At 41.6% G+C, this 22,696-nt stretch overlaps 1 protein-coding gene across 2 annotated transcripts in view; it reads right to left on the reverse strand.

Annotated features, from left to right (window-relative positions):
- Positions 1–235: 235 nt before the first annotated feature.
- Positions 236–22,696, reverse strand: part of RAD18 (RAD18 E3 ubiquitin protein ligase) — a 143,928-nt gene continuing 121,467 nt past the window's right edge. For both annotated transcript variants that reach the window (XM_048491403.1, XM_048491402.1), the window contains one exon: positions 236–891. In XM_048491403.1, coding sequence (XP_048347360.1) covers positions 798–891 — 94 coding nt within the window. In that variant the 3' untranslated portion in view covers positions 236–797. The remainder of the gene's footprint in view (positions 892–22,696) is intronic.

Raw genomic sequence — 22,696 nt, forward strand, 5'->3', positions numbered from 1 at the left:
GTGAGCTATCCACCCCAAGGGTTTTTTTTCCATGTTCTGCTATTGCCAGCTTAGACTTCATCAGTGTACAGTTTTTTGCCCCAATGAGCATCATTTTGCTCTATCTTCTGCTGTTCTGTTGCTAATTCAAACAATTCGGAGCAGGCTTCCAATACCCTTGTGTCTTTACCATACAGAACAAACTTTGAACCCCCAAACCCCAAGGAGAAGTTGCAACAAAGAAGATGGAAGCAAATAGTTTGGAACTTCTATTTATTCCAAGCTTTTCCTAAGGACTTCAAAGTTTCCATTTACCACCATACAAAATAAACTATTTTAAATCAGGCATTTTGCAGCTGCTTACAAATTACATCTGTCTTCTCCACAAGCAAGACAATCATGGTCCATTCACAAGTGTTGCAGAGTTCAACCATCCCAAACCACCCCTGTTAATATGACACAGAAGGGGATGGTAAGGAGCTGGGGAAACAGATGATGACTTAGCAAACCAGTATGCATTCTTAACACTAAAAGCCACCAATATTGTAAGATGGTATCTTTAATGAAAAGTGTCTAGTCAATACAGATATAACTTTGTTTCAGGACTTGAAGCAGTTACAGATAAACAGCTGAAATCTATGAAGTTTATTTACTTACAAGTGCTGTTAACAGAATTTACTTCCAAGTAAATGTGTTTAAGACAGGAAGGTTTATTGCCAAACTTTGGAGGAAGTCAGGATATTTTGGTGATTTCCATGGCACCACATCAAGAGCATTGAGCAAAGTTTCAAGAGAATGGGATATTTACATTTGTTTTGCTACTCCTTTCTTCGCTTACTCCTGGGTTGTGTTGAGCTGCTCCTACAATCTCTTGATTTTTTCTTGGCCATTTTCACATCTGGCAAACGGTTGCTGTAAGGAAAAAAAGTACAGAAAATATGTCTTAAAAGCTGAATTTAGCAGAAATTGATGCTTCCGTGAAGAGCTGTGAGTCACTAACAGTCTTTGTGAAGATCAAAAGGGGTTTTTTTTTGCTTTCAATCTTAATCTTATTTTAGCTATGCTATGAACAAAGACAGATTAAAACAGGGCAGAATTCGCATAGTTAAAGGTCAGAAGGAACCACTGAAATCTTCTGGCTGCCTGTACACTGAAGTTCAGCCAGTAATTACAAAAAATCAAGGCCACTTACTTAGGTTTAGTGAAGCACATCCTGTCCTGATTTTAAAGACTGTTGGGGGGAATTTGACAACCCCCTATTTCTCAGAGGTTGATACGTAAAGAGATATTGTATACATACTTTAACACTGAATTTCATTATTACATGGGACCCCAGGCAAGCCATCTTGATTAATGCAGCAGAGAAACAAACGCAATGAACTATGATGGTGAGATGGTACTAACAGAAAGCAAAATAATGCAAGAGATCTATGGTGTATGATGGAGTTATGCAGCCAGAATGGGACCCTTTGGCTATCCCAAATCTGGATTAGTAAAGGCAGCTGCAGATCAAACAACCAAGTACATAATTGAATAAAGAATGCTTGAATGAGATAAACCAATAATCTTTCCAAGCATTCACAGCAACACACACACACACAAGCACACACATAGAAGGGGGGGATCCCATCCCTCTTCCATCAAGAACCCATTGAAGGCCCCTGCCTCTACCATGCCTGGAGTGGATCCCAGAGGTTAAGGCTCACCCAGCATACCTGGAGCAGCTCCGAGACAACAGTGAAGGCCCCCCTTCACAAAATCAAAACCTAGAGTTTTTTATCTTCTCCCTTGAACACTGAGTTATAGAACATATTGGTAAGAGTGATGAACAATGACTGGGCAAATCCCCTCTGAGCCATGAACCTCACTGAGTGACTTTGGCCTAGTCATACTAACTCAGCCAAATCTACCTCAAGCTCTCATTGACTCACAATTAGCCATTTATAAAATGAAAAAATGCTTCAAAATGAGCAAATCAGGCAAAAAATTACATGAACCAAGTTATTAAAAGAGATTAAAAATCTGACTAGGAAATAAAACCACAGAATGATGCAGAAATAGAAACATTAATTCTATTAATGAAGCTCAAAAATGGACAACCATGGATACAGAATTGTACAGATAAACTGATTTATCTTTGGAGTTACCAGAATAAAAGTGACACAAATATATCAAATCTTGATGAGTTTGGGGCAGGGACATTCCAAAACGTGATGAGCTCGAACTGTTGTGATGGAATTAAAACAAACAAACAAACAAAAGCTCCTCAGGAAACTTGACAACCATTAATGGTTGGACAGTTAATGTTAGGGGGGGAAAGGGTGCAGGGCAATACAGCAAGTTTGTTGATGAGATTAGGGTGTGGACATGGGCAAGTTCATTGCAATACTGGAGCCAGGTGTGAAATCCTAAAGCTGAGCTGCTGTTCACCAGATGTGCACGGCTGTGCCCTCAGATAGGTCACTGTCTGGAGCTCTGCAATCTTAATTCAGGAGAGAGAAGCATGATGCCATATGTCAGGCAAACCCTCTTGATATCAAACCCTTGAATTAAGATTGGCATTCATCTTACCCTTGCTCCACTCCATGAGGCTGGGCTGTACATGATATCAAGGTTATCGTTGGTTGATCACAGCAAAAATATCCCTCCCCCCATTAGATAATAGGTCTGCCTGGTATCAATGGGGCATTCCTGGGGATGGAGCCGACTTTAGCCTGTGTAGTTTTGGCCAGGGAATGCTCTTTTTTTGTAGCATAGACGTACGCTACCAAAACAAGTGGCAAAAAAGCAGCATTGGTTTTCTCTGGGAGAGAAGCCGTTTTCTCCTTCTCCCCCAAAGCCCCTGCCGCCGACTGCCCCTTTGAAGGCAGCGCTGCTGCCATTCTACCACCCCTACTTTGGATTGGGCTGTAAGGCAAACCAGTGGTCCAGGTCTATTCAGGTCCTAATTTACTCACGGGCTTGTACGCAAAATCCAACTGCACAGTGTTTTATCCCCTGCTATGTTTCTAGATGTGTGCTGTTGACTGTTGAAAAAGCACATCAGTGAGCTGACATTTTGCAACTTCGGTGTTACAAGCCAGTTTCCAGGTTTCTAACGTCATTGTTGGCGTACTATCTCAGTTCTTCCAACAAAGGTTACACAAGCATCCAACATAACTGTGCCAGACCGAATCACATCAAATGAGCACATGAACATTACCACAGTGCATAACCCCAGAAGGAATGTGTTCCTTAGTGGTCTTTAATTCCTACTACGTGATTCAATTGCGCAGCACGCATTAAAACAAGCAACAAAATATTAGATAGCTAATCTAGTAATCCTCAATTTAATAAAGCATTTCTCCACGACAGACTTTTAACATAATCTTGCCATTTCATTCTTCACACTGCCTAATGACAGATTATTAGAGGAAGAAAAAGGCAGTCATGAAGCACAGCTTAAATAATCACACAAAGTACTGGAAGCTGAAATACAAAGTGTGCACAAACTTTTGCTACACAGATTACACTTATCCACAAGGCTACATGCATTAGCCAACTAAAATCACTTTAACTGATGAAAATTATAATAGCTCAACTATTAATAAAAGTGCACTTACTAGGAATAATGTCACTGGACCAAGGAGACCCCTGTTTCAGAGACAGGGAGCTGCTTATCTCAGCTAAGGTTTAGCTGTTAATGCTGCTCAGATTTCTTATGTTCACAATATTGCTAAGTGCTCTTTGTGGGGTAAAAACAGCAGTATGATCAGCATATTACTATAACTGAAATGAAGCATTAGAAAAGGCTGTTTTACTTAATTAAAAAACCAAATGTCTCTTGATAGAAAAAACTTATAAAAGCAGGAAAAGAAGGCAATCGGCAAAAGTTGTTACATTAAGACAGGATCAAACACTCAAAATCTCAGTTTTACTCAGAAGTGAACTATTAGAAAACAGTGGCTCAGTGTACTGTTTTAAGCTGCAATGTGTCTGCTATCTAGAAATAGTCACTTAAAGCTAAATGCTTGATCTTAAAACACAAGCATGAGCAAACAGATGATTTAGGAAAGAAAGTGGCATTCAAAAACTTTACAAAGGCAAGCTGGTCCAAGAAAAAAAAAGACACACACACACACACACTTCATATGGCTACTGTTCTTTCAATTAAAAGGTTGTGTTTTAAATAAACAAAGCATTTTTTAAAAAAATATATAAGAACTTGGCTGCATATTCAGCTGGTATGATGTCAACAACCATCAACCAGAAAAGAAGAGACCAATCTTGTGCATTACTGAGTATTTCAGAACTGCATATTTGTAGCTAAAGACTTGCTTCATGTGAAATTTCCTATTGTCTGTGAACAATTTCTCACCCTGTTTATGAAGTTTCACTGATCCATTAAGACTAGTACAATATTTCATTTTCAGCACTTAATCTTTCTGTCTATTAGTGGTGACAACCTAACTCAAATATTACTTTCATAGGCATTTTAATTTTATAAAGCTAGTTTCAGAGGGTAGCCGTGTTTCTCTGCAGTAGAACAGCTAGATTTGTGTCCAGCCGCACCTTAGAGGTCAGTAAGATTTTTTACAGCTAAGCTGCACACTACAGCCGCATCTGTTCCAATCCCATAGACAGAGATTCTCACTTGCAGAATCTACAACAATTTTTTTTTTGCGGGGGGGGGGGGGGGGGGGGAATTGAAGTTCCTACCTGATGTAATAAGGAAATAGATCAGTAATGTCAGATTGATACTAAGGGATAACCTACTACAAGGCAGGGCCCAATGAAACAACAGAATATGATGGGTGGTCACATTCAGATCTCAGCTCGCACTGGTTCAACTCATCACTGACACTGACAACCTACCCTGTTTCTCTGAAAATAAGACCTACCCTGAAAATAAGTCCTAGTGTGCTTTTTCAGGATTTTTGGAGAATGCTTGAAATATAAACCCTACTTCAAAAATAAGCCCTAGTTACAGATTCCCCGGCGCAGATGATCTGGTCATGTGGGGGAAAAAACATGGGGAAAAAACAAGACATCCGCTGAAAATAAGCCCTAACGTATCTTTGGGAGCAAAAATTAATATAAGACCCTGTCTTAGTTTCGGGGAAACATGGTATGATGGACAATGGTACTCTTATTTCACAGGTGTTGGTAAGGCGAACATTTTCTTGTCCACAGACAGCCTCCAAACCTTAAACTACTTCTCACCCACAACAGTTCCCTTCATAACATGGACAACCTATCCCAGAAAACAATCCTTGTCTTTCATTTTGGGACAAGGGCCCGTGTCACCAACCCTCCACCCTCCTAAATATTTGTAGCAGGCTCAGGCAGCTTCCTAACTATGCTCATCAGGTTTTCCTGCCTTTTCCTAATGATTGAGGTGCTTAGATGGTAGTGCATGAGATCTTTAAAGCTTATCTGCTCAGCTTAGGATCTCCAGAAAGGTGAAGGGAACCTTTTCTATCTATTGCAAATCATGCTTTTCAAGGGTCTAGAGAATTGAGGCAAATTCAACAAACAAAAGTTTATACTGAACAAACTGGATGAGATCAGGAGATATTTGAATGGATGAAAATCATGCAGGAATTAACTACATACAAACATCATTTTCAGCACGGGCACAGTTCTTAATCAAACTTTATAAATTTCTTCAGTTGGTTAGATGTTATGAGAGGTTCTTTACTTTAAGATGGTACAGTTAGATATTACCGGCTAATGGATTCACGTTGGCTTTGGATTATAACAGACTGGTACCCTTGCACATAGTACGAATACAGCCTTGACACTGTTAGCTACCCATTTCACATAAATCTCCCTTCTGAGGTAACAATAGTAGAATACTGATACGCCAGACTGGGACTCCACCTGTGTGTATAATTCTCATTCTAACTAGCTTAGGAATTTTTCTTCTACACTCAGAAGATATATTCCATTCCCTTCTCTTTATGGTCACCTGAGGAAAGTCTCACCTACTATTCCATCTTCAGTCTTGACAACTAAATAAAACTCCCAGTTCTTCTATTTATCCTCTGTTCTCAGCACACACTGACACTCAGCATATTTTAAGTCAGATCCACACTCTAACTGAAATTCCCTCAGAGTATATGTTTAATATACTCAGTTAAGGGATATAATGTAAACTCACAGGAATCCAAATCCAAAAACTCCCAGAACTTTCCCTCTCAGAGATACCTCCCCCTCTTTGAATCAGCTGGTCCATCACAGCTTGCAACAAACCAAGATGCCAACTCTGTTCCCATATTCACTCTGACAGAACTAACACTGGACCTAACAACACCAGTGACCAACACTGGACCTAACAACAGCATCTCAGGCTTATTCACTTGTTCATCTTCCAACTTTATATATGCTATCAAATATCAGCAATGCCCCTCCACTCTCTGATTACCCTAGCCTCAGAAGTGAAATGGAACTGTAGTTTACCTAAGAAGGCAATAATAATCAAGGGCCATTTTGGAAAATAACAGGATTGCAGAATAAACTTGAAAAAAAAAGTACCAGGAACAACATATTGTTAGCATTGTGGCTCCAAAGAAAGCTTTCTGAGCCTTAAAAAAAAAAAATCTTTTTTTTGCTATAAAAACAAGGCTGTTTACAAAATGACTGTATTTAAGCAAAGAGCACACAACAAACCGAACTGTAGAGTATCCACTGTGAAGGTCTGACTCAGGGAACATGCTCTTTCAGAAACAGTAGGGACAAGTGGGAACCTGCAACAATTCACATGAGACATCTAATTTCTCCCTCCCTCATGTGGAGCCCACCATTCCCTTTTTTAAAACTTTGTTTTCCCCATAGACGTCAGAGGGAATGGCTTTAAAAGGGCAGCTGAGCCAACAGCTACAGAGGCTGGTATGAGAAGAAACCTTGCCTGCTCCCGAAGCTCTGTGGTCACCAGCTCAGCTTGTTTTAAAACTTTCCCCTGGACTCAGCCTGTGGGACTGCTGGTGCAGTGCGGAAGATGGGAGAAAGCAAAGCATCTTCCAATACTTTCAGGACATAAAAATGAAACATTTTTTGAAAAAAAAAATTAAAATTGGTCAAAGTTTTGTTTCAAACTGAGCCTTGGTCAAAATAAAAGGGGTTTGAAGGGAAAAAAACTATTGATGGTTTAACTAGTTTTCTATTTAAGACATATTATACTCCAAAATCTATTCATCATGAAATAAGAATTAATTTTTAATTATGTAGCATGAGACTATACATTCATGCAATGTTTATTTTTTTGGTAAATTCCATTAATCCATTCACAGTGTCATGCAATTCCAGAAGTTTCCGTAAGATTATTTTGGGTAGTTTTTCCACCCAGAAAATATAATTACACATGCTTGATTTTCCAGTTTTCAAAAATGTGAATTTGTGTCTGCAGAAATAACATGCTTCTTCCTCACAGTAAAAATGTTATAAAATAAGCAAATAGAGAAAAAGACTTTAATCCCATTGTGCCTTTGTAAATCTATCCACACAGAATCAACCCCCTACCTCTTAAGTGCTATGCTTTAAGAAGTTCAATAAATCGATGATTATTTGGAGTAGAATAGATCTGCACAAGGAGCTAAATGTGAGCAGGGAGGGACAAGCAGTAAAAATGAACAGGAAACTGTTTGAACAGAATATTCTACAAGTTCTGGGATCTCTGCATATATAACCTGAGGCTTATCCCATTATTCTCTCCCTATAATGGCAGCAGGTCATAAAAGAGATATAGGCCCCTTCCGCACATGCAAGATAATGCGTTTTCAAACCACTTTCACAACTGTTTGCAAGTGGATTTTGCTATTCTGCACAGCTTCAAAGAGCACTGAAAGCAGTTTGAAAGTGCATTATTCTGCATATGCGGAATGAGCCCTAGTTTGGGAATATTTTATAAAGTTCTTCTACCTATGGGTAAGGCAGGCATTATAATAAATATGAAACCTTTATCTGGTTGTGCATATTAACAGGATACCAGCAAGAATGAGTCTTTATGTAGAAAACCTCAATTTAAATCAAGCCCTGCTTACTAATGATTTCAATTCTCCCCACCACCACCTCCAGCATTGCTTCTCTCCACAGTTTGGAAGGTTTGAAGCTGATGGGAAAGTTTTAAAAAGGACTGCTAAGCCAGCAACTATTGAGTGTCAGGAGTGGGAGAGAAGCCGCTGGCTCAGCTGCCCTTTCAAAACTTTCCTGCCGGCTTCTAACCAACAAGAATGTGGGGAGAAGCGGCGTTTGTAAGGGGAAGATTTCTCTCAGTAGCAGTGTCTCCAGAACAGTTCTCCCTGTCCTCTTCCTCTCCTTGATTGCAGCAGCATTGTGTTTTGGGATGTTTAAGCCCCCCAAATCCTTGTATTAGAGAGTTAAGATTTTTCTGCAACCTTAGAGGGACCCTCAAATCTGGAGAAAAATCTATCTTCTCGCCACGTGAATTCCTTCCCTCCCTCCCGTAAACCAGGACTGGGTTTAGGAACGCAGAAGGCCGTTCCTTTCACATCCTGCATGTGAGCTCCCAAAGGCACTTGGTGGGCCACTGCGAGTAGCAGAGAGCTGGACTAGATGGACTCTGGTCTGATCCAGCTGGCTTGTTCTTATGTTCTTATGAACACTCCTAGTAAAGGAAAAATGGAGGGGCAAGGAAACCAGGTATTCTTGGTTTTCTAACTGATATACTAACTTTCAATATTCAAGTTTCTTCCCTGCTGCTCTGAAAAAAAAAGACTTCATATTAGTACTTTCATCAGAAAAAAAAGAGCCAAGGGGGTTGGCTTGAATTATGAATTCATAAAACATTGAGCTGTTCTTCACACAACTTATACATACAATTACAGGTAAATAATTTCTTACAGGTCTAACACAAAAGACAAATATACCACAGGAAGTGCAAATTAACTGAGGAGGAAAGATGACCAAGCATGCTGGAAGATTTGTGACAGAATTTTTGTGCATTCCAGAAAGATCAGTACAACAAAATAATTTTTGCATTGCAGGCTCAAAAATATCCCAACAGAGTTCACTCACACACAGTAAATTGTGTGACACTTCCTCGAGAACAGCTAAATTACATCATTCAGCATAACAGTTTGAAATTTCATGTAGTGTTGACATGAATGATATTATTCATGCACCTAGAAAAAGCTATTACAAAGTTAGTCATGCTGAGAGTATGATAATGATATAAACAGGCTGTCCTGATGACAGATAGAGAAGCAGTGCTCAGCTACCTTTCGTCATAACGTATTTCAGAAAGTATCTATAGCATTACATGCACTGTATAGCACTTAATCACAAACAGCAGCCCTGCCCATATGCTTGCAGTTTAACACAGGCTCTGATAAAATTTCCATGAACAAGCCTATCTCCCTGCATGCTGGTCCACATAATCATTCTGTCAGCCTCTGGTTATTTATGAACAATGGAGTTTAGGCACTGCTGAAGTAAATCTGGGAAACAGCTTTTTTTTGTGAAATAACAGCAATAGTGAGCACACACTGTTGTGATATAACACAAGGTCAAATCTGCAGCAAGGGATACTGGCATTTGCTAACATTACTGCAGTAGTGGGGCTGTTGTGCTGAACTGTGGTATAATATGAAGCTATGGTTTATTTTAACTATACTTTATGTGGGAAGCCAGATTTTGACTCACAAACAATAGTTCAAGCCCTGTCTTGCATAAACAAACACCAGTATCAAACTGCAGCAAGGATAGGATCAGGGAACAAGCCAGGACTACATGGCCAATTATGCACAATGTGTTTGCTATCTGGTGGGGGTGAATGTCTGTTGCAGCAAGATTTCTTCATGCCCTGCTTTCACTTCTCATTTTCTCTGTGGCAAGCAAGTCCACCAGAGCGGACAGATGTGCCAGAGAGCACAACTTTGCCCCGGACATCGTTCTTCCACCCACAGCCAGTCTTGGCAGTGCTCCTTCCCGTCAAGCCAGCCTTGGCTTCCTGCCAAGCCAGCCTCCCTTCCCACAGCCAACCATGGTGGTGCTCCTTCCCACCGCCATGCACACATTCCCCCTCGCCCCCCTTCCATGTTGCCAGCTCCTTCAAGTGAAAAAAAGAAGCTCACTCCCAGAGGCTTAGCCAAAACAAACCAACCTCAGCATTCTAATAATATATCGAGATATCGACAGAGAGTGCGTAGAAATAATAAACCTCTGTCCTTCAGCAGCAGCAGCATCACCAGGAAGGGGATGGGGAAGGGAAATATTAACTATAGCACAAAGCTCCCTTCTTTGGCAGTGTGTGGTCCAGGGAATTGCTTTGCTCTTTCATTTGGGAGACGGAATTATGTTTGGAACAGTAAAATTGGTAAAAGTTTAGTTTAAAAATGAAGACAGCAATCTTCACTACTGAGAGCAATGAGATCTGTGCCTTTAAGAATAAGAATAAGGCCCTGTAAGATCTGTGCCTTTAAGAATAAGTCGATGGGTGGAGTTAAGAGAACCAGGCCAGGAGTGTTCTCTGCAGAAAAAATGCACACCCAGGAGGGAGTACCTCTTTGCATGTAAATAGGAGAGCCCACTGCAAGCCCCCTGATCAGAGAAGATTAACTGTGATTAATAAACCACCTTCAACTCTTAGTTTCAGACCATGGTTTGAGGAACTCTAACCATGGTTAGTAGAGTGGTCAAGATGATCATGTTAACTATAGCTAGGGCAATTAAAACCAATTTCATGTGAAGTCTTTTATGGAACTACTTCTATTACTAATTGTTAATCCAATGTCTTTTGGAGCCATGCTGATTAGGTCATCTGCATGCTTTACTATCTCTCTAGATTCAGATTTAGCATGCCACAGCATATCAAACAAAAGGCACTGTACTCAGTCAATCATATAATATTGCCCACATTCAGTTCAGAGTGTCAGAAACAGTCTAAAAGGAAAAAAGCAGCCTTGAAGTATATCTTTGAACTCCTATCAAAATGTATTGATAATTACAAATTAATTCCTGATACTGCTTTTACTCAGTGAATCCCAAAGAAAAAATTTTATCCCTCAGAAAAAAATCTTTTCAAACATGTTTTTGAAGAGAATGAGTTTTGCACATTCTGGATTCTAAGGATCGTGAGCAACAGCTCTACAACAACAATGGATCTTCCTGTCTCCCTCCCCAATTTCGGCAACCCTCTATATAACCCAGAACTACTAAAGAGCTTTTGGGAACAACACTGGATTCAACATGGGTAGGTGACCTGCCTCTTGAATGGGAGACTAGATTGTCATGCTGCAGAAATTCATCTCTGCTTTAGCTCCGATACTTGACTGGCTTGAAAGGCTTCTTTTCTGGAGTATGTAGAATTGGAAACAAGCGTAAACGTTACTGAGGACCTCATCATTTCTGCTGAGAGCAGTGATGGTTGAAGCAAACAAAGCTTTGCATTTTAACATTTAATTGTTGTGTCAATTCCAGATTCTTTTACATTCTAACCATGTTATCCAGTGTGGTGCAGGTCTTGGTGTTGAACAGTGGCAAACAAAATGTGATGTGATTCAGAAAGTCATTATTTAAAATTTTATCTCATCCATTACCTTACTTTCTAGTTTCAAACACGCTACTGCGTCTCAGCATTAGCTCTTCCTTTCCCACTAATCTGTAACATAAGAATAATGCTACTCTGCCCTATGGGACTGTTGTATAGATAGCTGCATGTTGTATAGATAGCTTTTGTGTAGATAGAAAAATGTATGTGAAGTATTTGAAACCTGAGAACATTGTATTAGTGGTAATACAGTGCTGGGGTTGAAGAGCTAATTATGACTACTATTTGTATATATTTTGATGTTTACACAGTAGCTATTGATGAAAGGATAATTTCATGCACTGGTGTCAAGTCCATTTTAGGATATAACCACAAAACCTGAAGATCCTGTGCCAACCAATTTAAGCCTTTTTCTCAAACTCAATTTGACAGACATACAAAATGCAAGACCAATCATTTTAACACAACCACAGCTTCAGGATCAGAATCACAGTCATGCGTAACGCAGAAATGGTCCGGTGAGCTAATTCTTTCTGAGGAAAACAACAGTCACCATACCTTTCCACAACGCTTTGGTGTGGGGTAGAGTAGGCAGAAGCAATTGTGGTAGGAGAGGCAGTGTGAGGAGGAAAAAGACAAAAATTAAAAGAAGGCCCCGAGACAACGAAGTCATTAGACAATATTACACAGGAGCCAGCAAAGTGCAACTATTAAAGTACTGTGTAGAACTGGAAGACCTCAGTTCAACTTCCCACACTGCTATGAAGCTTGATGGATGATAATCAAAACTGATCTCTCTCAGCACTGATGCAAGGATAAAATGCAGAAAATAGAACTATGAAGACCTTCAGACAAAGGATAAAATGGTAATAAAACAGATAGACAGATTTTCCCAAGCTGACAGCTAGTTCTTAACATTCAGTTTCTCTATCATGCTCAGAATGAAAGAGACATTCAGAAAGTTTTGGGCCAAGTAATGTACAGATAAAGTACACACTTGATTTGCTATGCGCTGCATTTCTTCAAGGCCATTAACACAGGAGAATACTAGAATCATTCCAAGTTAGCATAGCTTATAACTCCAAACTTTCTGTTGTAAATCTCACACTAGAAAGTAGTCTCCAAAAACCTGGCACTACTTTGGGTTGCTCTATGATTCTGTGGCCAAACAAACAAGTCATTTACCTACTGCATTCTGGTTTAGTGTCACTTGAAATGCTAGTGGAGCCCAGCCTAGCTTTTACGTAAGATTTAACTGCAGCCAAAAATCTGGTATCTAAGATTATTTTTTTCCAAAAAGGAAAACACATCCATCATAGTATGGATAAAGATGAAAGCAATGTTTAACACAGAATATAGACAGACTAGCAGCAAAGCCAATTCTGGGGAGGGGGGGATGCAATGAGTCCTAGGAAAGGGTCAAAGAGGAAGCATCTCCCCCCACAGTGGGCTTTACTGGAGCTGTAGTGGCCTCCACCCCACCCTTGCTTGTGGCATGACACTCACCTGGTTCCAGGTCTGTGGCTCATGGATGGAAGAGTTGTGATGGGGTAGGAAGGAAAGGCTAGGGGGAGGGTGGAGAGGAGTGGTTTGGGGTGTGGGGAGGGTGGCAAGGTGAGGGTTGGGGAGGAGGATGGAACAGAGTGGCTTGGGTGACGGGAGGGTTGAAAGGGGAGACTTGGGGTGGCAGATTGGAAGAGGGTGGGGGAGGGCAGAAAGGTGAGGGTTCTGGTGGGGCAGGGTGGCAAGGGGAGGCTTGGGGAGGGTAGAACAGATAGGTATGAGATGGAGGGAGGGAGGGTTGGAAGGTGTGGCTCGGAATGGCAGGAGAGTTGCAAGGTAAGTATGAGGATGGGGGCAGGTTGGAAGATTAGTATTGGGGTGGCAGGAAGGTCGCAAGTGAGGCTTCAGGAGGGCTAAAAGGTATGGCTAGGGGTGGGGGAAAGTGGAATTTAGATGGTTGGGGTGGGAGGGGGTGAGAGGGAAGGGCTTTGTTTGGGGTTGAAGGGCAAGGGGGTGCTTTGCCGGACCCTCCATGGGTCTGGCGTTGCTGGGGGATGGGGGGGGTTAGCCGGGTCCTCTGTAACCTGGCGTTGCTGGGAGGTGGGTGGGTGAGGTGTGGGAATGGTTTGCTGGGCCCTCATCAGACGTTCGAACCCTTAGCCAATTATGTATTGTAAGATTGGGGAAGAAGCCAAATCGAACCTAAAACAGTTGTTTTTGTCAGTCAACTTGCATTTTATATTCAAAAATGAAAATAATGCTTTTTTAAAAATAAGAGACCAAATTCAACTAAAATGTATTTTAACAGCATCCTTCCATTTATGTTTTCTTAAAAAAAACCCCACTAAGCATTCCTTATGCCAAAGATGCAGATAATTTTGATTAAGTGAGAATTAAGAAGCCAGAAATAATTTTATAAACTGGTTTTACGTCTATTAGAGCCAAAGGGAATTTTGCCACAATACTCATGATAGCATAATAAGGCTGCAAATTATGGGGTAGGAATTTAGGAATATAATTAAGTGGAAAGGGATGCATTACTAATACACAGAACTGCTTATAAATAACCAAACCTACCATGCAAATGACAAATGGCGATTACATGTGAATGTCTGAGATATTTCTAAAGCTGTGATTTTGCCATTTCCCTTTGTTTCTACCCTTTCAAATGTTTCCCTCTGGCCATTTAAGGTTGTAAGGCTGTATAAAGAAGGAATCGTAGGGAGTTATTTGTCCATTATGGCTTGAGTCCCTTGGAATATTTATCAGGGCTCCTTAATTCCATCTTGCAATTCAGATCACTGGATTGCCTTTGCTTGCTGAGTTCAGATGTTGCATTAAGTATTAACTAATAATATTTCCTTGGGTGCTGTGTGGTTTCCGGGCTGTATGGCCGTGTTCTAGCAGCATTCTCTCCTGACGTTTCGCCTGCATCTGTGGCTGGCATCTTCAGAGGATCTCATCTTCAGAGATGAAGGCGAAACGTCAGGAGAGAATGCTGCTAGAACACGGCCATACAGCCCGGAAACCACACAGCACCCATGTGATTCCGGCCGTGAAAGCCTTCGACAATACAATATTTCCTTGGTTGCTGTAAAAGCGAACTATCAAAGTGAACTATCATTGGGGTTGCACTTTGTTCAAGCTCAGAGGCCATAAGGGACTCCATACTGGTTAGCAAAGACAGAGGGAAACAAGTCACTTCTTGAGCACAGAGAAATGCACAGTGACATAGAAAAGTTGATGGCTCTGGCCTGGGAAAGAGAAAAGTATTACTAGCTCACATCTCACATCTCATCCAAAGAGCTGCAACTAGGAAACAAAGTATTAGAGAGCAAAGCAAAGAATGTTGGGCAGTACAATCCTGAGGGGGGAAGTTGCGCCCTGCCAGGGACAGGGCAGCCATGGCCCAGCTGTACTGCCTCCAAAGAGGCTTGCTGCACTACAGACAGGAAGCTGAAGGCAACACTGCCCCTTCCCCTGTGAAAATGACCTATGCAGCTCAATGGGCTGCAACACTGCTTTTGCCAGCATACGTCTGCACTAGCAAAATGGGGGGGGGGGTTCATATCCCAAAGGGGTCAGGAAGCATACTAAAGTCAGGCCGCCCCTGGGAATGCCCTCCTTTGTGCCGACTCTTGCACTGGAGGAGAACTGATGCAGCTGCACTGGAACTTGGGCACTGCACGGACGCATGGCTCCCCACCAGCGGTGTAAGTGCCTTTTCCCCAGAGTAAATGCCTTTTCATTGGCGCAAGTGCCTCTGCCTCTGGTGCAGTTTCACACGCACTCCTCAGGTTTGCACTGATAGTCTTTCTCCAGGACAGGAAGACAAGGATGACCCAGAAGAAGTTGATAAATATCCTTGAACGCGAGGAAGAAGAATTAAACCATTCTACAACTCTTTACTCCATATGGAGCACATATTGCTGAAACAGCAGGGAGGAAGAAACCAGTGAATGGATCATTTCTGCATGTTGAACTCCAAGAATCAATAACCTATCGTATTTTTAACACCATTTAGGATATGTGGGTGGCAGGAAAGAGAATGTCAGGTTTATTCCCAGTATTTTAATCCTCGCTCAGTTTGTTGCTCTTGCAAAGGATGTGTACGCCTTTGGATTGATGATAATTGTAAACGTGGCTCTCCACAACATACAGAGTGAGTGCCCTTGAGCTAAGGCAAGAAAAACAGTAGACCCTGAGTCTCTAACCACAGCAACAGACAGACTTGGGTTCAGACCACTCAGGATGAAATTTCCCATTGGCTTATGGTCTGTGGTGGTAGAAGAAAGTTCAGAACCTGGAAGCAGAGAAAGGAGAGTCTGGCCATGTCAGAGACCCAGGAAAACTGAGTAGCCTTTTTACTCTTACATGGGACGAAACAGGCCTTACAAAGCCAATAGCCCACAGATGCTAACAAAATTGGGCTAAGTCTCCTTGATAAGAAGTCATATATATTTTCACAAACACAACCCTTTCTGTTAGGTAAGATCTGCCCCTGCCTAGTTTCGGGCAACTCCACACAGTGAAACCACTGCAATGATTAACCATTAATATTTTCTTTTGCAATTTGGGGTGCCATATTAAGCAGCAGCTGGGCAGAGGAAACTTGACTCCAGTAACAGGATGAGATTCAATCAGAAGTATCAATCTACCTATTTTTATGAAGTGAATAATCAACAGTGCCCATGGTCACTCAAGGATAAATAATTTAATTGCATAATGATGCAACACCCCGTGCAACACCAATATACCAATAATGTTAAATGCATGGCTTTCCCTCCGTTTGGAAAGGTAGAAGTTAGCACAGAGACTGTCCCGTCTCCAACAACACAGAGAGAAAACAGCTGACAAACAAAAAAGGGAAAGGAGGATAAAGCTCCAGCTGCAGCTCTGAGAAGTGACTTTCACAGTTTACTTCACTCTGCCAGCTATATACCTCACAAGCCCTCAGGAGTCTGGAAAGGACACTGCTACCACTAGCCTTGTTCTTCTTCTTTTTAAAGTATAACCCATTAAGCACTGCGGAAATGAAAAAGAAACCACAGAAGCAAAACTTAAACTGTAGACCTCTATTGATTTCGATAGCCAAGATGTATGGTCTAATATCTAAAAGCACTTAATGCTGTTTTACTTGTGAAGCTGTTTAGCCCTGAAAGCTACCTTGAAAGGGAGCCCTTAAGCAGGGGACCTTATCTTGACTGTTCAGCTGAAAAGAAGGCTAAAGAAATTAAGGAAGTCTCTCTTGCGGACTGTTACCCTCTTTGTCAACTGCTGAGGCAGTTTAGCAACTACTTCTGCTGTAGGATATATGTATCTACTGAGCTCACAGCAGCCTCTAGAAAGATTACTGACAGCAGCAGGACTTTCTGCATGCTGCGATGGGGACTTCTGGCAGCCTTTTCCAAACAGGACCTTCAGCAACGCTTCAAAGGTTGAAAGCAGCCACTTCAACACACTTTTTTTAAAGAGTGCCATTCTTTGAAGTGTATTTTTACACCATTGTAAGTGACCTAGTTGGTAATATTAGCAAAAGGGCAAGGAGCACATTCTCTAAAATGATCTAGTCCTCACTGAAATCACTGCATACAGAATTAATTGGCTTCAATCCAGTCGAGCGTTTCCTAGGGTGGCTTTTTACCTATAAAGTGTGACGTTCTCATCTTCACTCTCCTGCTGGAATGCAAAATGTCCCTCAAAATGTCCCTCAAAATTCTGCTCCCCCCACCTTGGAATGACATTTGGGGAAGCATTAAGAGCTGCAGCAAGAGAGGGTAGGTGAGAAAGTCATACCCTGAAGGCAGCAAACTTTGCCACAGAAATGCTGCTCTGTGTCTAGGCCATTATTTCTCTAAAGCACTGGCACTCAGCAACTCCCAGACAGCCACATTCGCAATGCCATTAACCAAAAGAGCCCCATTTACTTCCATGCCTGACTTCAGGCTTGCAGCTAAGGGAAGCTCACAGCTTACCCATTACTCCAGCAACAGCTGCTCCAAAGTGGAAACCACCACAAGTCCCACTGTTGATGTTGGTCTTACTTTTGCTGAGCTTGGGAATTTTAACCCCATTCCTTTTCACTAGTTTTTTGCATTTATCATTTTTGGGAGATTAATATTTGCATTCCATGTTATAACGGGATGTGTGGCCTACAATCAAAGAACCCCCTAAACTGGCCAGTAGGTTTCCTTTGCCACCCAAAATATCCCAGATTAGTGTTCAGGGATCTTCTTTTTTCTCTGCTGCCACCATTAACTTAAAAACACACTAGGAATCCCAGACTGCTGCTAGCCTCCAATGTGTTAAAGGATCCCACCTCACATTCACTCTTGGTCTGAGGGGAATGTCCTTCAGAGTCCCATATACAAAAATGGAGGGAACTCAAAATTGGCTAGGATTCTAGTCTCACAGATAGGAACTCTCACACACAATCGCAGACTGGAATGAGGGTAACTTGAACATAACGAATGAAATTTACTTTGAAAACAAAAGAAAGGCTTCTTAAACTGGTTCAGAGAGGTACTAATGCTTGATGGTTTCAGAGAGATTCTTTACGCTTAAAAATTACAGAGTTTCAGATGTTACTTAGGTTTCACACACACACAAACACACGCAGATGTCTCTTCAGGAAAGCTTATACTTTTTAATCACTACGTTCCTTTACAGACAGACACTAGTCTTTTCAGATCCACAACCCACTAAATACACACACACACACATATACGCATACACACACAGTCTATGCACTGTGAGATTCTGGCATACAAAGCCTCCCTCTCTCACAATAATCCCAAATTGGCTTCATTGCCTCTGGATTGGGCCTTTCTTAGACTGGTGTTACACAGGGGTAGGACAGACTCTAGGTCTGGACAGTGTTTTACCGTCAAGCCACTGGCTGGCGCGTCTCTCTGCACCAAACCCAGGGCCTCCTTTCTCTAAACAAGCCTCCTCAGCTTGTAGAGTAACTGGACTTGCCAGCCAACACTGCTGAGACAGAATCCTACAATACAGATCTGACAGACCGCTCTCTGTCAAAACTCTGTCTCTCTCCCAATCTTCTCTGACTAAAAACTGACAGGCATTGCACTGTATATTTATACTGCCAGCACTTTGGTCTCCCTAACCCTGGCCATAGCAACTGTGCCTCTGCTTGACCAATCAGGTGGGTTCTCTAGTATCATGGAGCCTGCTGCCTTAACTCTGGCTGTTACTAAGGCCTCTTTCAGTAGGCCTTTCACACACACCAGCCCTTCAGTGTGGGCACATCCGTTACACATGTATTACTTTCTAGTCCAGGATTGTAGTGGTCTTTGGCCATTTGCAATACACTCTGCTACCATACAAGTCCCATGGGACAAGAGCCTTGCCCACTTTCCTGAACAGATGGCACACTGGTAAACAGATGCCACACTGGTGAAGAGCCACAAGTGGCATGTCAAAGAGCCACATGTGGCTCTCAAGCCCTGAGCATCACTGCCCTAAACCATCAACTTTTGTTAAAACATTATCAAGGCCTAAATGAATAAGACAGAGGAGTGCTTCATCTCGTTCACCTAAACACTTCAGTTTGTTCACTGCATCAGCAGCTGAGGCTTGATACAAGGAGAAAGACTTTTCAACAGGCTAGCATAAGCCTTCAGTGAGTACTTTGGTCACAGAGCAACAAAGCTCTACTTCTAGAATGGCAGATAACCTTACTTCTCTTTCTCTGCAATATCACTAGAGGTGGTCAACATATTTGGAGATTATAATGGTCCAAAAAACCCAAAACACACTCCACATAAAATGATAGTCCTGTTGATGGATGTTGATGGATGTTCAAACCACCCTGGCCATATTCCCAGAAGGGACAAGTTTGGAGTCTAGAGGTGCTGTTAGAGCCAATACACATTTACATTTATTTTGTAGTATATAATGTCTGTAATCAACTCTTGACTGGTTCACCAGTTGCAGCCCTTCCTTGCAGGGCCACAGTTATCTGTGCTCTATCCACTTCCAGGACTGATTACTGCAAAGCACTTTAAGTGGGGCTGCCTATGAAGATGGTTTTGGAAACTTCCATTAACTCAAAACGGAACTGCAAGGATGCTAGAAACTACTAATACTAAATAATATATTTTGTTCTGTTTGGCATTCTCTCACTAACTCTTGTTGGCCCTTCTTGCTTATGTGTCTGCCTGTCTATGTGTTTATACGTTTTACTGAATGTATATTTAAACACTGTTCTGATTGTTTGCTGCCTTGAAAACCCTAGGTTGGTCAGAAAGGCAGCAAAAATGTTTTACATGAACACAACAAAGTCCAGAGGCAGTAGTATCTCACCGAATATCAAATGCTGACAGGTAACAAGAGGGAGTTTCTGTAAGAAATGGATAATCTTTGCTTCACATTCCTGTTGTCTTAATTGAGAATAAAGGTGACCAACAGATACAATGTGGAAGAAAGTTGATGAAGCTTTATAATATTTAGTAAGCAGATTACAACCAATGCTGTCCACGAAGGGAGAACGTTGGAGGTCCCACAGCAGGCTCCTCAAAATGGCTGTTTGCAAGAGATCTTCTGCTCACACAAGGACAGGGAGGGATGATTTCTGAGGATTCCCTATTTTTTTTACAGCTGTCCCATATTATTCAGACTCCTTAAATGGTTGACATAGAGGCTAATGTAGAAGCCAAAATAGGGAGGAAACAAAATCCATTGCAGAAAGATAGGATCAACTCCTCTTGATCGCTGCTTCTATGTGAGTTTGATATTTGATTGAATAGTTCACATCCTCATCCTAACAAACAAGTCTTTTCCTGACACCCATTTACTTCTCCACAGGGAATATTAGCACATTTACCAATAGTAAGAGGACACTTTCTCCTGCCATGTTGGTGATGTTATTTCATAACAACTGCAACGGATGTGCTTATTAAGCAGCTAATGTCTTCTAGAATATCCCTGAGTGGAAAAAATGAACAAATTAACTAGAAACTGAACACTCTTCTTTAGCTTTGAATAGAGATATTTTTGCTTCCCTGCAGCTACACAACTGTGCTGTCATTCCAGACTCGAGTCTAAACTAAGGCGCCTCTTGTTCCACCTCATTATTGCCAAAATTGTGCATTGCAAAATATTAATCTTCCCTTAGAGCATGACAATTTAGTGCATAACAAAAATGTTTTATAAACCTACACTGGATGCTTTATAAATCTACTTTGACTATGCCAGTGTAATTCTACACCAATGTATCCACAGGCTGTTGTGGGTTTTCCAGACCAGGTGAGTCTGACCAAGAAAGTCTTCGACAATACAATATATCCACATTTACAAGAAAACTGGCCATAACTGGAGAAAACAGCGAGGGCAGAATTTAAATAGTTAGCATGTGAAGAAAAATCACCCCATTTATTTTCATTGCTCATAACTAGAGCTTGTACATACAAAGAGTAAGAACAGCCAGCACTAACACTGATAAAAGCAAAAGGCCATTAAGAATATTACTGAAATAGGGAAGAAGGTTTTAATGGTATAGAAATAAATCAACAAGAAAAAAAAGCAACTCAGACTCAGGGACTCACTATGCATCAGCCATTTGTTTACCCATATTATGCTGGGTGCTCACAGCTGCTATTGTACTATATAGTAGCGTGAACAGCAATACAAGGAGGACACAAAAGTCCTACTCAACATAATAGCGGCATGACACATTTGCAACACAATCCTAAACACAGTTACATGCTTCCAAGTCCATCAGCTTCTACAGACTTAGAAGAGAGTAATCTTGCTTAGGACTGCCCAGTTGGTTCTGCAGTTATATCTTTATTGTCAGTATCGTTTCATTTTGTATATCTGAAATTGACAAACTCTTTCAGAAAGAGATGGACAAATTGTGGAGCTTCCCTTGAGCTTTTGCAAGCGTATATATTGCATGGTAAAAGAGGAAATTCAGAGTGGTATAGCCTAATTTTGTCAGATCTAGGAAGCTAAACAGTGTCAGTACTTGGAAGAGAGACCACCAAGGAAGCCACTGCAAAGAAAGGCAATGGCAAACCACCTCTGTTTCTTATTCGCCTTGAAAACCTCTTGCAATGATAAGCATGGAACACCCCAATAATAAAAATCTCATTGGTTGACCTTGGGTTAGACTTACCTTATAAGGCTGCTGTAGGGAACCAAAGAGAACCATGTATGCCACCTAAGATCCTCATAGAACAGGCAACAAATTGCATACAAACATGATCATTCACCCCAATGCCTCTGTAACAGACCTAAGGAAAACAGGGTGTAAAAACTCCATTCTATATAATGCTACTTCAAAGTGTGGAGCATGTAGAGGCAGAAAAAACCCGATTGTGAAGGGTTAATTTCTCACAGAGTCTGTGTGAGAGAGACATGCTAGGAGTGGATTGAGTTTAGAACTCAGTCTGAGCTGCTGGCAGATTATTGGGGCAGAATTCTTGCAACTGGATGGTTCAGATGGTTTAGCGGCTCATTACTCATGAAACTCAGACCTCGGGACTTTTCTTTGCCAGTGGGCTTGCAGAGGGCTTTCCTCATGTTTCTGTGTTTACACTTGAGGAGGCACTCCCCTCTTTCCCTGAAAAGGGAGAGAGCTTGTCAAATCTGGTTCTCTTAACTCCACCCATCAAGTGATTCTTAAAGGCACAGATCTCATTATTCTTAAAGGCACAGATCTCATAACCCCCCCCCCCCCACACACACACACAAATGAAAGAGGCAAAGCATCTCCTTGGACCACAGGCTGTTAAAGAAGGGGGCTATTCTAGAACAGATATTCTCTTCCTTTCCCCTTCCCACCACACATCCTGCTGCTGGTGCTGCTGCCACTGGAGAAAAGAGGTTTATTATTTCCAAGGCCTCTCTCTATCGATATCTCAAAATATCAAGAGAACTAGTGGTTGGTGTTGTGTGAGTGAGGTTCTTTTCTGTTACTGGCAGCATGGCAACATGGGAAGAGGTGACGGGAAAGATGTGCCAAATGGCACAAGAGAGAGAGGGAAGGCTGGCTGTGGGTGGAGAGAAGATTTCTGGGACAAAACTGTGCTCACTGGCAAATTACCCCACTCTGGCGGCAAAGCCAATTAAAAGTTGTGCTAAAAGTGGTCAGCTTGCCATGGAAAGAATGTAAAGTGAAAGCAGAGCTTGAGGAAACAGGTCTGTATAAGAAATCTTGCTGTAATGGACATTCGCTTCTATCATGCAGCAAGCACATTGTGC

This window comes from Sphaerodactylus townsendi, linkage group LG03 (assembly GCF_021028975.2).
Source record: "Sphaerodactylus townsendi isolate TG3544 linkage group LG03, MPM_Stown_v2.3, whole genome shotgun sequence".
Lineage (NCBI taxonomy): Eukaryota > Metazoa > Chordata > Lepidosauria > Squamata > Sphaerodactylidae > Sphaerodactylus > Sphaerodactylus townsendi.